The sequence below is a fragment of the Gorilla gorilla genome, chromosome 2 (genome assembly GCF_029281585.2).
Source record: "Gorilla gorilla gorilla isolate KB3781 chromosome 2, NHGRI_mGorGor1-v2.1_pri, whole genome shotgun sequence".
Classification (NCBI taxonomy): Eukaryota; Metazoa; Chordata; class Mammalia; order Primates; family Hominidae; genus Gorilla; species Gorilla gorilla.
The window spans coordinates 195,948,136-195,961,953 of NC_086017.1; the positions used below are offsets into that span (position 1 = coordinate 195,948,136).

The following is a 13,818-nucleotide window of genomic DNA, read 5'->3' on the forward strand; positions in this document are numbered from 1 at the left end:
TCATTTTCACCTTCTGTCCAGGTCATTTTGTTCTTTACATGTATCCATGGAATTTAAGTGTTTTGAAGAGGTTTTATGTTTATTTTGGTCAAATATTTCCCAGAATTGTCCAGAATTTTCTGGACTACAGAATGTTTAGTTACTCTAGCAGGAGAAACCTCTTCAATAAGACTGCTTTCTTCTTTCCACAGAAATTCTACCTTTTCTGAATTTAGTCTAAATTATATAACAGCAAGTTTGTTAACATGGTACTATAAGGATAGGACGTATGAAGAGGAGTGGCCAGGCATGGTGGCTCAAGCCTGTAATCCCAGCCCTTTGGGAGGCTGAGGCGGGTGGATCACCTAAGGTTGGGAGTTCGAGACCAGTCTGACTAACATGGAGAAACCCTGTCTCTACTAAAAATACAAAATTAGCTGGGCATGTTGATGCATGCCTGTAATCCCAGCTACTTGGGAGGCTGAGGCAGGAGAATAGCTTGAACCCGGGAAGCAGAGGTTGTGGTGAGCCCAGATCGTGCCATTGCACTCCAGCCTGGGCAACAAGAGTGAAACTCCGTCTCAAAAAAAAAAAAAAAAAAAAAAAAAAAAAGAATGTATGAAGATACCAATAAGAGTTTGATAAATATCTTTATGGAGTCAAAGTAGATTACATTTGTTAACACTGTCCATCATGTCTCTCACCATCACTGCTGTTTTTTTTTAAGTGTATATATGAATGTAACCTATAAATTAGTTTGTGATGAGCACTTAGTAATATTCAGGGGACACTGAATAGGTTCCTTTGTGCATTATCTTACTTTACTCATTTATTCCTCTTAGCAACACAGTGAGATAATGGGCATTTTCTACATTTTACAGATGAAGATAGGGAGGCTAAGTGAATTTAAGAAACATTCCTAAAATTACCAATACATGCTGTAGTTGTAAGGCTTGTAACTATCTGTGGGGTAGGGGTGGAATTAAAATCCAGTATCTGGTTTCATAGTCATGATACCTTCTAAAGGAACATTATAAAAACAACAAATATATTGTAAAAAATCCAGAAAAAAGTTGAGAATGTTTCCATTAACAGATTTGTGGGCTGTAAATTTAATCCATATTGCAGGAATGGCTAAGATTGATAATTTACTTCCCTGTCTTAGCTAGTTGATGGTATGTGGGAACAACAGTCAGGAAAGCACAGTCATGTTTGGTTTTTAATCTAGAAGTTATGTCCTTTTCCTTCGCTCATTTCATCCATTGCCACTCTTTTCTATTTCCTCTTCATGGCACCCTTATTCTCTTTGTTACCATATTCTCAGTTCTCCTGCTTATACTTCCTGTGCCTGAAATAGTCCGATTTAAAGTATGAACGTTGTTAAATTAGAAAGTAGTAGTGAGAGTCTTTAAGTATTGGTGAATCAGAACTCTGTGAAGTTTGGATCTCAAAGCAGGGACTACAAAGGATCTTCGCAGTATGCTGCTTAGACATCGCTCTGTGCCTGGAAGGCAAGCGGTCCAAACTCCAGGGTATGAAATTTCATACCAGCTCTATCTTTGTCCTCTTACTTTCAGTCCATCTGTTACCTATACATGTGACCCAGAGTAGAGGTATATATGGAATACTGTTGCCCAACCATCATATCATGACAGTTTGCAAATTAAGGTATGTGGAGAATCCACTAACTATACAGTGTGGTTCTGATGAAATAAGGATCATGCAAAACATTATTTTAGGTAGGTAGTTTTGGAAGAGCAAAATAAAATGTGATGTTATATTTAGAGTCAGGAAAATTATAGAATAAAGGGAAGTTTTATAATTTGGATTAAATCGAGGAAGGGTGAAAAAATTGTAAGGAGGAGAACAGTCAGGATGTATTGAAAAATATCTGTAGTTGTAAAATTCTAGATGTGAATAAAGACAGTAACTTTTAAAATACATCAGACCTTGTATATTTATGAGTTATTCCTTTTCAGTGTTCACCTTGGAAGGCTAAAATCCAAAATGATTGAAAAAAATCGAGTATTTTCTATGTGCTATGTAGTTACACTCATTGTTTCAGAACTCTTTTTTGGGAAGGAGGGATTACTATTTAAGTCAGTTTATGAGCACAGAAAAGGACTCTTACAGTATTCACTCTGAATGGGCAAAAGGACTGACCTAATATTATTCCCCAGACCTGAGAATGAATGACTGTGTCTGATAACTAGATTTACTTTTATAGAAGGAGAATTGGCAAATGTGAAAGCTATTCAGATGATTGTCAGATGCCTTCTAAGCGCAAGGCATTAAGCAAGGTGCTTTGGGAGTGTTAATTCACTCATGATCTTAGCCCTCAGAGAGGTCATAGTGTAATAGGGGAGGTAAGACATACCCCAAAATTCACATGTAGATAATTAAGGGAGACACAAACAGTGCTGGGGAAGTTGAGAAAACTCCAAGTTGTGGAAATATGGTGTTTTTTGCGTTTTTCTAAATAGTTAAATTTTGTAGGCATGCATTCTGACATTTAAATTTTTAATTTCATTGTTTTCAAGTAGGTATAATAATGAACTCTAGACAAAATAAGCATTGCCTAGGAGAAACCCTAGAGAAATTTCTTTTAATTATTAGATAACAGAATTTAATAAATATTTGAGTGCCTCCTGGAGAAATCAGAGGTGATTAAGGCAAGATCCTCGCCCTTATCACCCTTAACAAACTTAATCTAATAGATATTTGAATTGCTTGCTTTTAGCATATTTTGTTTGTTTGTTTGTTTGTTTTTGAGACGGAGTCTTTCTCTGTCGCCCAAGCTGGAGTGCAGTGGCATGATCTCAGTTCACTGCAACCTTTGCCTTCTGGGTTCAAGCAATTCTCCTGCCTCAGCCTCCCAAGTAGCTGGGATTACAGGTGCCCGCCACCACACCCGGCTATATTTTTTATATTAATGGAGATGGAGTTTCACTGTGTTGGCCAGGCTGGTCTCGAACTCCTAACCTCAAGTGACCTTCCCTTCCTCAGCCTCCCAAAGTGCTGGGATTACAGGTGTGAGCCGCCGTGCCTAGCCACTTTTAGCATATCAAATTTTGATGTTTGAAATAATTTTCTGAAGCTGTTTAAATGTTTACTTTGTAATTTGCACTGTTAATTTGCTTAGTAAATTTTCTTTATGGATAATATAAATGTAAATTTCAGCCAAATTCTAAATTAAGTTTCTTGAGTTTTGAAGTTTTATAGTTACTTTAAAAGACGATGGTATTCCCGATAACTTTGCATCTTAAAAATAGCAAGAAATACAATTCTAGGATGAGACAGATGACGGTTTGTTTAAGGAGATACAGATTACATGTGGATTTTTTGGTTTATCATTAGCATTTTTTATTATGCTTCCTTGTAGATCTTTTTTTTTTCCTGTATTCTTTTTTTTTTTTTTTTTGAGACCGTGTCTCACTCTGCTGTGCAGGCTGGAGTGCGGTAGTGTGATCTCAGCTGACTGCAACCTCTGCCTCCCAAGTTTAAGTGATTCTTGTGCCTCAGCCTCTGGAGTAGCTGGGACTACAGGCGTGGGCCACCATGCCCAGCTAATTTTTGTATTTTTAGTAGAGTCGGGGTTTCACCATGTTGGCCAGCCTGGTCTCGAACTCCTGACCTCAGGTGATCCACCCACCTCGGCCTTCCAAAATGCTGGGATTACAGGCATGAGCCACCACACCCGGCCTTTTTTTTCTGTATTTTTGAGTGTCTAATTCAACGCCCAGCATCTGCTAGTTGCTCAATAAATATATTTAAAAATGAATGTGACTTCATTATCTGCTGCTTTTGATTCTTGTCACCTCCCAAGTCTTTGAAAGCATGCCTGTACTCGATGTATTTACTCTCTTGCATTTCCTTCACTTGACTTTAAAAACCGCTTTCTTTAGATCAGAATCAAGCTTTGCGACTCTGTCTGGGTAGCACTAGTGTTGGAGGTCAGTATGGCGCTATCTCTGCCCTCAGTATCAACAATGATTGCTCAAGACTTCTTTGTGGCTTTGCTAAAGGACAGGTAAGATATGAACCTCCTTTAATTCATAAGACAGTGTTAAAACAAGATGAATTTAAATAAACTTATATCTTAGATCAAAGACCAAAATATGTGTTATGAAGTAATATGTTTGTAGAGCTAACCAGAGATTGCTGAATCTGAGTTTTGTCTTGTTCAAAATTTTACATAATTGTTATCGACTGACCCAGAGTCTGTAATTTTTTATATCCTAGTTCATGTGTCTATTTGAGTAAATAATTTTTGTAAACCAACCAGGGATGTTATATAAAATGTACTTCCTTACAGTCATGTAAATAATGGAGGCTGCTTTTTAGAAAGATTCTGTGTTCCTGGATAACGATTTTTGCATTTGTTTCTTCTTCTGAAACTGATATTAGGTTATAGTTTTTTTATCTTCTGATTCATACATCACTAGCTAGTTTGGCAGTAAGCCTTTCCGATACTTTTTACTAGTGCTAAACAGATTGACTTATTAGAGAAATATCTTTTGTCTCTCAGTATGAGAACAACATTTAAAATCTAAAGGGAAAAGTAGGATGGGCAGGATGAAGGGTAAATGAAGATCGAATAAAGGCTCTATGCTTTAATGGATCTGCAACCTTTAGGTATGTTTTAACTTTATAGTTCTTTGCCTGCAATGTTTATAGTCAAGGAATAGATTATTCCAGCCAGAAGGCAGGATACTTAAGTCCAAAAAAAGAGCAATAAATTTGTTTTTGAAGCACTTAGTTGTCTTATAGATCACCATGTGGGATTTGGCCAGTGGAAAACTTCTAAGATCAATAACAGATGCTCATCCTCCAGGAACAGCAATATTGCATATCAAGGTAAGAGCTTTATTTTCTTTTTCTAATAATTTTTTTATTATGCTTTTGTGTTTATTTTAAAGTAAATTTCTCTATATTGATGATCAGAGTCCAAAAAATGTATTTAACATGAAGCTGAACATTACCTTATAAATAGAATCCTCAACATTGAGCTGTCTTTTATTTGACTGGCCTAACATGATGTTTTTCCAGGTTAAAACTAGAGATGGGCTAGTATGGAAATACTCAGCTTCAAGTTGTATTGAAGTCTAATTGATACAGCGGCAAAAAGGGCAAATTGGTGTGTTGCTAGACTAGAGTTTGGCCGTAAAGACGGGCAGCACCCTGCTGAAACTCATATGGAGCTCTTAAAAGGTCTTTTTACCTTTGTTTAGGTCATCAAAATTTTATTGCTGAGGTGGTGTGCTCTGTCACCCTTTTTTGGGAGTTGCCTGAGGTTCAAGGCACAGATCGTGAAAGAACCAAGGTTTGGATTATGTTTAGAAATGAATCTATTGGTTTATTTTCTTTCAGGCCTCTAAAGGGAAAGCATTAAGATCGTAGTCTTGGCTTTCTCCTTACAGGCCTGAAAAAATAAACTGACTTAGGTAACAGATTTCATTTATAAATACAATGTGAATGTTGATTCTTCCACGCTGTCAAGCCCATGTTCAGAAGCATAAAAGGTAAAGGATTATAACTAGAGAAGTCTAAAATCAGATCTTCTAGATTTTAATCATCTACACATTTTGTTGCTTAGCTCTGCAGAGCTCTGTCATCCCTAAGTATGCTTTTTAAAGTCTGCAAGCATCTGGAGTTTGTATGTCTGTATCTAAGTTAGTTACAAAAAAGTCTTCTGTGACAGAGCAGCGTTGAAGCATTTAGTAACAATAAAAACAACCAAGACAAGTAAAAGTGGAGAGAATTTCTTCTCTTTCAGAGCATTATGGCAAAGTATCTTGACCTCTTTTCATATGGCTTGTGCCAACTTCTAATATGTTATAGTTGTTTGTATATATGTCTTATCTCTCTTAGTAGATGAATGTCTTTAAAATCACAATCTGTTTGTCATTTATTTTTGTGTTTTACCCATAGTAGCTGCTCAATAAATATTTGATTGAAGGAAAAACTAGATGGTGGTGTTTATACAAGAGAAATCCTTTTGCAGAAAAAAAAATACTGGGAGAAAGAATAAGAAACAGAAGAGATAAAAGCAGAGAGAAAAGAGAAGAATGCAGTTGAGATAAATAACATATAGTAGGAGCCATTGTGTTGCTTGACAATGGTGATGAAGGTGGTACATGTAGATAATAACACTGGAGTAAGACACATAGGATTGAATATTTCTGAAGTCTTCTGCTGACATCAGCCACTTGCATTTTAATACTCCTACACGTTGTTCTCCAAACTTAAGCCTGTATCTCATCAATAACAATTTGGAATTTCATTCTTTATGGATATTTATGTGTGTGTGTGTGTGCGTTTATATGAATACACTACTTTACTAATTTTTATGTACGTTATAAAGCACGTACAAAAGAAATAGAAAATTAAACAGAAATACAAGTTCTGTTATTTTTCCTGCACTCCAGCGGACCATGTCATGCACACACCTAGGGTATATGCTTCCCACTCTGGCAACTGCTCATCTAGGCTGTAAGAGCAAAGTTGTGGGGCTTCTTAACTATGCGTGTGTTTGGGTCAAGGAAGAAGAATTTTACAGTGGCCTCCAGTACCTCAGCCATCCCTGACTGGGAACCTGAGGCGTGCCATTTAGGATGGTTCACTAACCTTTGAGTTTAGGGAGGATAGTCACTGTAAATGGTACAAGTTCAGTTTATTCCATTTTGTGTCATGCAGCATTGACCATACTTCAGGTCACCTTAGGACTGTCTGTCATTGTGAACATTACTTATTATTCTGAGTTTTCTAAGTTAGGTAGTGATAACTGAAGTATATGCTGTGGAAGAAGATCAAGGAGGTAGCACGTTTTGGGAAGAGTTATATATGAAAAGTTAAAATATTTTAGATATAGTGGACTTACTTTTCAGTTATTCAGAAGACATATTCAGATAAGTTTATTTCCCAAAGATACCAAGTATTTTTTAGAGTCTTTATTCTTTAAAACTGGGCAGGTGTAAATGTAACCAAAGGATCTCATTTACTTAGTAATAGCAAGTTACAAAAAGTTATTTTAAGAACCCAAATAGAGAACTTTAGGGTTTTTAATCAATCATAGTTTGTATTTTTCTTTTATCGTGATGAAAGGTGGTTTTGCTTTTTGAAAGCCTCTGTTTTTTAAAAGATATTGGACCATTATTACTCTAAATAAAGGTAAGTTTGTAAGTTTAGAGTGATGAGCACTGAATCTAGTTTAGGTTATTTCAAAAGCTATTAGATGTGTATATTGTAGTTTTTCAAAATTGTGTAATTTTTTCCTTCTTAATACTTGACTGTTTAAAAATGTACAAGAAAATAAATTCCTTCTCTGTTTAGTTTACAGATGATCCAACTCTTGCAATTTGCAACGACAGCGGAGGCTCTGTTTTTGAATTGACATTTAAGTAAGAGATTAGTGGACATTTGTTGACAAATGAAAAGACTAGCTCTGTTTTAATGATTTGAAATTGAACATGAAGAGGACTAGAAAGCCCCTGTAATTGAGAGTAGATTATGACTGTGTATTACAATTACCTGGGAAGGCTTATATTAATAGAACAAACAGAGTTCTGGGCCTGGTCCTCCCGAGTTTTATCTCAGTAGGTCTGAGTTGAGATTCTAGACTCCTACTCCCCAGAAGATTCTTATGTGCTGTCAAGCTTGGGACCACTCTTCTGGAATAGCTCACTGATTTTGGTTTAGGTTCAAGGCCCAGTTGATTTTAATCATAATGGGCAGGTGTAAACAGGTTTTTAATTATCTTAGAATTGCCATGTTTGCTCTTTAAGAGCAAAGACTGTCTAGATACATCAAAGAACATTTAGGAAGCAGAGTTTTTTTAAAAGTAGAACATAATATTCATTGTGTATTATGTTTCCATAAGTTCTTCAAGGTTAACAACTATCTTTGTTTCTTGTGTTTCTCATAGCTTCTAACAATGCTAAGTACAAAGTAATTTCTGAAAAAAAAAATACTTCTTATTCAGTTAATGTTTATTGAGCATCTCCTGTGTGTAGGTATTTATCTAGATCCCAGAGTTATAGCTGTGAACCAAGCAAAGTTTCTGCTCTAAGAGAACTTACATTCTAGCTGCAGTAAGGCTAAGGAAACAGCAAACCAGCACATAAATGAAATCACCTCAGATGGATGTAAGTGCTGTGAAGAAAACAAGACAGGGGATTGCACTAGGTTGTACTGAGGATAATTCTGGAATGCGTTTCTCAGAAGGGGCAACATCTGGAAAAATAACTGAATGGTGAGCCAGTCAACAAATGCACAGATCTGAGGAAAATATTCCAGGCAGAGACCATTCAGACACAAAGACTTTGAGGTGGCCACAAACTTGGCGTGCTAGAGCAATGGAAGAAAGCAGGTGTGGCTGGAGTGTGACTTTGTCAGGAACACAATAGTGGGAGAGGAGTGAAGGGAGGAGCCAGATCATATCCTTTGAAGACACGGGAAAGAGTTTGGATTTTATTTTTTATGTACAGTAGCAAGCCAGTGGACTGTTTTTGGCAGAAAAATAAATGAATCTGACTTGTATAATAAAAAGACCATGCTGCTGTCCTGTGGAGCTTGGATTGTTGGGGGTTAAGGAGGTAGGAGGCTATGAAAGTAGTCCAGGTAGAGATAGTAGTGCCTTGGATCATTGCTAAATTGATTCTGAATTTTCTAATTACATTTTCAGGAGAGTGATGGGAGTGAGAACCTGTGAATCTAGATGTCTGTTCAGTGGTTCCAAGGGTGAAGTCTGCTGTATTGAGCCTCTGCATTCTAAGCCTGAGTTGAAAGATCATCCCATCACACAGTTTTCATTATTGGCCATGGCATCCTTGACAAAAGTAAGTGTATTTAGAAGTTAAAACTCGGAACTTTTAGAAGCTTTGAATACCAAATATTTGAAAATTCCAAGGTCAATATTGAAAACATATTTTTCTCTTAAAGATACTGGTCATTGGATTGAAACCATCCTTGAAAGTATGGATGACTTTTCCCTATGGCCGGGTGAGTACGTCCCTCCATCTTATTTGCCAAAGGAAGGACCATGTCAGGAGGTTGAGAGAGATGACTTGCAAGGGGTGAATTCTATGAGATTGTCAGAAAACTAGACAGGATGAAAGTCAGTGCTCCAGAGATCGTTGGCTGGACTTGCCTTAAGGTGATCAAAGCATCATAAGCTGATGACCAGCACAGTGTCCTAGGGATCATGAGATCTTGTACGTTTCCACCTTTATCACTTTAAGCTTTTCTCTCATAGACAGCATACAGTTGGCTTTTGTTCTTAACCTTAACTTGACAGTCCCTGTATATTGCTGTCCTGGTACTCTGTGGTCACACCTAACTTCATGCATGGAATTTCCTAGCTTCATTCATTGCCCTTCTGAGTGCAATAAAATTCCCTTATCAGATTTAAAGTTGAAGGATAAGTTGATTTGTTGAGTCCAAGCCCTGATTTTCAGTGTTTGAAAGATAGTTGTTTTTACATGGCTGCTGTGCTGAGACAGGCTTATACTCACTGCCTGCAGCTTTGGCACTGAACTATGGATAGAGTAGACCCCACTGTAATATGCGCCATAGATTGCTGTTACATGTGCTTTCCCTGGCTTCTGCCTCTGATAATTTACTTTGGAGGATGATACTTCCTAGCATGTGTTATTTATATCCCAGTTTTCCCTTTTTTTTCTTCTTGATTGTTTTCAGAGTTGTAATCTTCCAATGTATATATGAGGAGAGGTATTGATAGGATGGGATGGAGAATGGTGGTACAGAACTCTGGCTGGTGCAGAAAGCGTTCCCTATGGTGAAGGAACTCACTTTTGTTTTCTTGTTGGTACCCTGTGTGTCTCTGGGCCCTAGGGGAAGCAGGTCTATCCTTTCAGATGGCAAAACTGGCTTAGATGGCCATTAACATTTGTTAGATTAGCTTCATTGGCGAATTGAGATTTTTTTCATGGTGTTATGTGTTTGCTTCTTTTTGTACGTTTTTATTGGTTTTTTTCAACATTTTATTATAAACATTTTCAAACAAAATTGAATTTTACATTGAATACTTGTATAGTTACCATTTAAATTCTATAATTAACATTTACTGCCCTTTATTACATATCTGTCCATCTACCCATCCCTCTTTCCACTTATCAAATTATATTTTTTATGTATTTCAAAGGAAATTTCAGAAACAAGTATTCTTTCCCCTAAATATTTAGCATGCATATTATTAGCTAGAGTTTAATACTTATTTAGGTTTTTCCTTTGGTGTAGAATATACATACAAAGAAATGCACAAATCTTGAGTGTACATTTGCTGAACTTTGACAAATGCTTAACACTTTTGTAACTCAAATGCCTATCGAGATGTAGAACATTACCATCAACCCAGAAAGTTCCCTCATGATACCTCCCAGTTAGTTCTTGCTTTACTGAGAAATTGGGGAAAGTTTTTATCAAGGAACACTAGTCAGATGCTGTTTTTAACCATAGTTTTCTCTTTGTCCCCTTGTTTATTAACTGTGATGATTTTTTTTTCCATCTCCCTACTTAGATGGATCCTTCCAGTGTGCCACTGCTGGCCTGGCACTTTGTAGCAGTACAAAATTATGTGAATCCCATGCTTGCCTTCTGCAGGGGAGATGTTGTTCATTTTCTATTGGTAAGTCCTAATATGACCATTAGAAAGCCTCTTACAATTTTTTTTATTCATCAGCAATTAATAATGTGTCAAAGAAATTTGTGTTACTATCCTAAGTCTTTGGAGAGAGAGTGACCTATTTAATTTTTATCTAAGGCTTTAATGATTAGCATCGGAAAATGGTGATCACTCTCAGCTACATAACCTCTCATGGTTTATTTCTCAGCTTCATTTCTTTGACTGACAAATAATTAATGGTATATGTAAATGTATAAAGATATGAATGTGAATATGTGTTAATGTATGTGCAACTACATATGTGTGTATTAATGACAGCAAGTATCATTGAGCACCTATTATGTCCTCTACACTGTGATGGGCACAAGCAGCAAAGGAAAGAAGGAAGTATACAACATAATTTCATCTTTCACACAGCTTATAATCTTGTTTGAAAAGCAAAATCAGTGTGTTCATTATTACTACAGAAAATGGTTTAAGGATTGAACTATGTGATGAAAATCAAGCTGATATAAATTCAGAGTACAAAGTGATTAGTATGGACTAGAGAGAGTATTAATGGCTTTATGAAGGATATACTGCAACTACTGCAGGAAGGGTAGGTATGCATACTGGGGGAAGTGAGATGAACTGAAGTCACAGAGGCAAGAATGTGCCTTTGTATTAATAATCTCTTGCGTTTCCTAGCTCAGTGAAGCAAGTTCACTACTGTCCACCTAGTTTCTCCAGCCAGAAACTTACGAGTTACTTTTCAGTTACCTTTCTCTCTTCATATGTGCTCTATCACCAAGTCCTATTGACTCTACCTCCAAAAATCTCTTGAATTTCTCCTTTTTTGTCTCCCCCATTGCTGTTTCCTTAGTCTAAATCATGTACATGTCTAGCCTGGATTCTGCCATAGCTTCCTAGCTAGTCTCTGGCCTCAGTGCCTTTTACATATACTGTTGCCTCTGCCAGGAAAGTTCTGTGCTATCTTCTGTTGTCTCTGAGCTCATGATTAACATGACCTTCCCTGGCCTCTGAACTAAGTTAGTTACATGCATCTTTTGATAACATTCAGCACTTAAAAAAAAACAAAAGAGGGACGAGGTCTTGCGGGTCTCCAACCAAGGCCCAGGCTGACTCTCGAACTCCTGGCCTCAAGCGTTCATCCCACCTCAGCCTCCCAAATATTGGGATTACAAGTGTGAGCCATTGTGCTTGGCCACATTCAGCACTTTTTAAATTACTTGTCTAATATTTTTCTTCCCCACTAGACAGAAAGCTCCATAACTCTAGAGACCATCTTTACTGTTACATTTCCAGCCACTAGGACAGTGCTTGTATATTGTAAATATTCAATAAATGTTTATAGAATTAATGACAAAGAGAAACTTGTGGTGGAAAATATAATTGAATAGATGGGGTGGATTGAGAGTAGGGGTTGGCAAACTATGGCCTGTGCGCCAAATCTGGCCAGCCGTCTGTTTTTATAAATAAAGTTTTATTAGAACATCCCCAATACAACATTTGAGAGTCCTACCTTTACTTTCAACTCAACACATTGAAATATTCCTTAATCATTTTCTCCCTAAACAGTGTCTCTTCAAATATTTCTTGATTCTAAAATGTAAAATCAGAAATGGGATGTTTCATTCATGTCCTTCAGTCTCTAGATCCAATATGATGAGAAGGCTTGTTTTTCCTTGAAACTATCATCCCTTAACTCTCACTGCAACCAACCCTCTTTGTCTAAACACCTTACATGTGCTTTATTATGAAAGAAAAACCTTTAATGTTTCTCCTCCCTTCTGTATGTATTCTTTTTGCTACTTCAAGACTGATCTTCCTAAAATGTCACTTTAATCCCGTCTTTATGACTTTAATTACTTAGGAACCTGTGATGACTCCATTACCAGTCTAGGCCAATCATTATTAATCTAGATCAGGGGTTAGCAAGCTTTTTGTGTAAAGGGCCACAAAGTAAATATTTTAGTATCTGTGGACCATATATTCTCGGGAAACTGAGAAAGAGTAGGTGACTGCCCTTGGTCACACGGGTATAATAGTGGAACTTAGATATATGGCTCTAGACCCCATGTTCATTTTACCAAAGGATCCTTTCTTAAGGGAGAAGTGATTTAGTGAAGTGAAGAGGGGTCCACATGAAGGGCCCACATTAAGTGGTCTCAGATTTTTGTTAAGATATCAGGTGAGGTCACCACTGTAAGTGATGGGATCAGAAGGTGACTTAAAGGGAAAGACATCTATAATACTACTATGGGGAGTGTGCAAGAAAGCCCAGGTTGAATTGAATGCCATGAATTTCAAGTGGTCGGGTGTATCTTGTGCTTTATATTTCTTCAGTGTTCTGTTACCTTGGAGCAGAAGGGGAGGAAGCAAATTATAAGGATGACTGTAGGATATAGAGTGTGTACGTATATACATATAAATAAAAGATTGACACTCAAGGTCCTTTTGGGAAATTTTGGGCTGCTAGAGTTACACAAGGGAACTTCAAAAAGTTTGTGGAAAAATGGAATTAAAAAATAAAAATAAATTTTATTTCTCAACATCAGCTTCATCTTGTTCAAGATACTTTTTAAAGTGATGATACCAGCCATATAGTCCATCCCTAAAGAACTGAAGGTCTTGGGAATTTAATCATGCCAATGCAGTCTTTTTCACATTATTAACTAAAGAAAAATGGGTGCCCTTTATAGACTTTTTCTAGATTAGGAGACAAAAGTCACAAGGAGCCAAATCAGTACTGTATGGTGGATCGAATTGCTCTCAAAATTGGCCTTCTGTGTTGAGAGCAATGAGCAGGAACATGGTTGTGGTGGAGGACTCTCTGGTGAAGCTTTCCTGGGCATTTGTCTGCCAAAGCTTTGGCTAACTTTCTCAAAACACAGTCATAATAAGCAGATATTATTGTTCTTTGTCCCTCCAGAAAGTCAACAAGCAAAACGCCTTGAGCATCCCAAATAACTGTTGCCATGACCTTTGCTCTTGCCTGGTCTGCATTTGCTTTGACTAGACCACGTCTGCCTCTTCATAGCCTTTGCTTTGCTTGTGCTTTTTCTTCAGGATCACATTGATAAAACCATGTTTTATCTCCTGTTACAGTTTTTCAAAGAAATGTTTCAGGATGTTGATTCCACATGTTTAAAATTCCCATTAAAAGCTTTGCTCTTGTCTGCAGCTGACCTGGACAC

General features: G+C 37.1%; 1 protein-coding gene across 2 annotated transcripts in view; it reads left to right on the forward strand.

Moving 5' to 3' along the window:
* Positions 1 to 13,818, forward strand: part of VPS8 (VPS8 subunit of CORVET complex) — a 239,072-nt gene that overhangs the window by 33,463 nt on the left and 191,791 nt on the right. For both annotated transcript variants that reach the window (XM_063704436.1, XM_004038141.4), the window contains exons 8-13: positions 3,885 to 4,009; positions 4,750 to 4,836; positions 7,312 to 7,379; positions 8,663 to 8,816; positions 8,920 to 8,979; positions 10,517 to 10,624. In XM_063704436.1, coding sequence (XP_063560506.1) covers positions 3,885 to 4,009; positions 4,750 to 4,836; positions 7,312 to 7,379; positions 8,663 to 8,816; positions 8,920 to 8,979; positions 10,517 to 10,624 — 602 coding nt within the window. The remainder of the gene's footprint in view (positions 1 to 3,884; positions 4,010 to 4,749; positions 4,837 to 7,311; positions 7,380 to 8,662; positions 8,817 to 8,919; positions 8,980 to 10,516; positions 10,625 to 13,818) is intronic.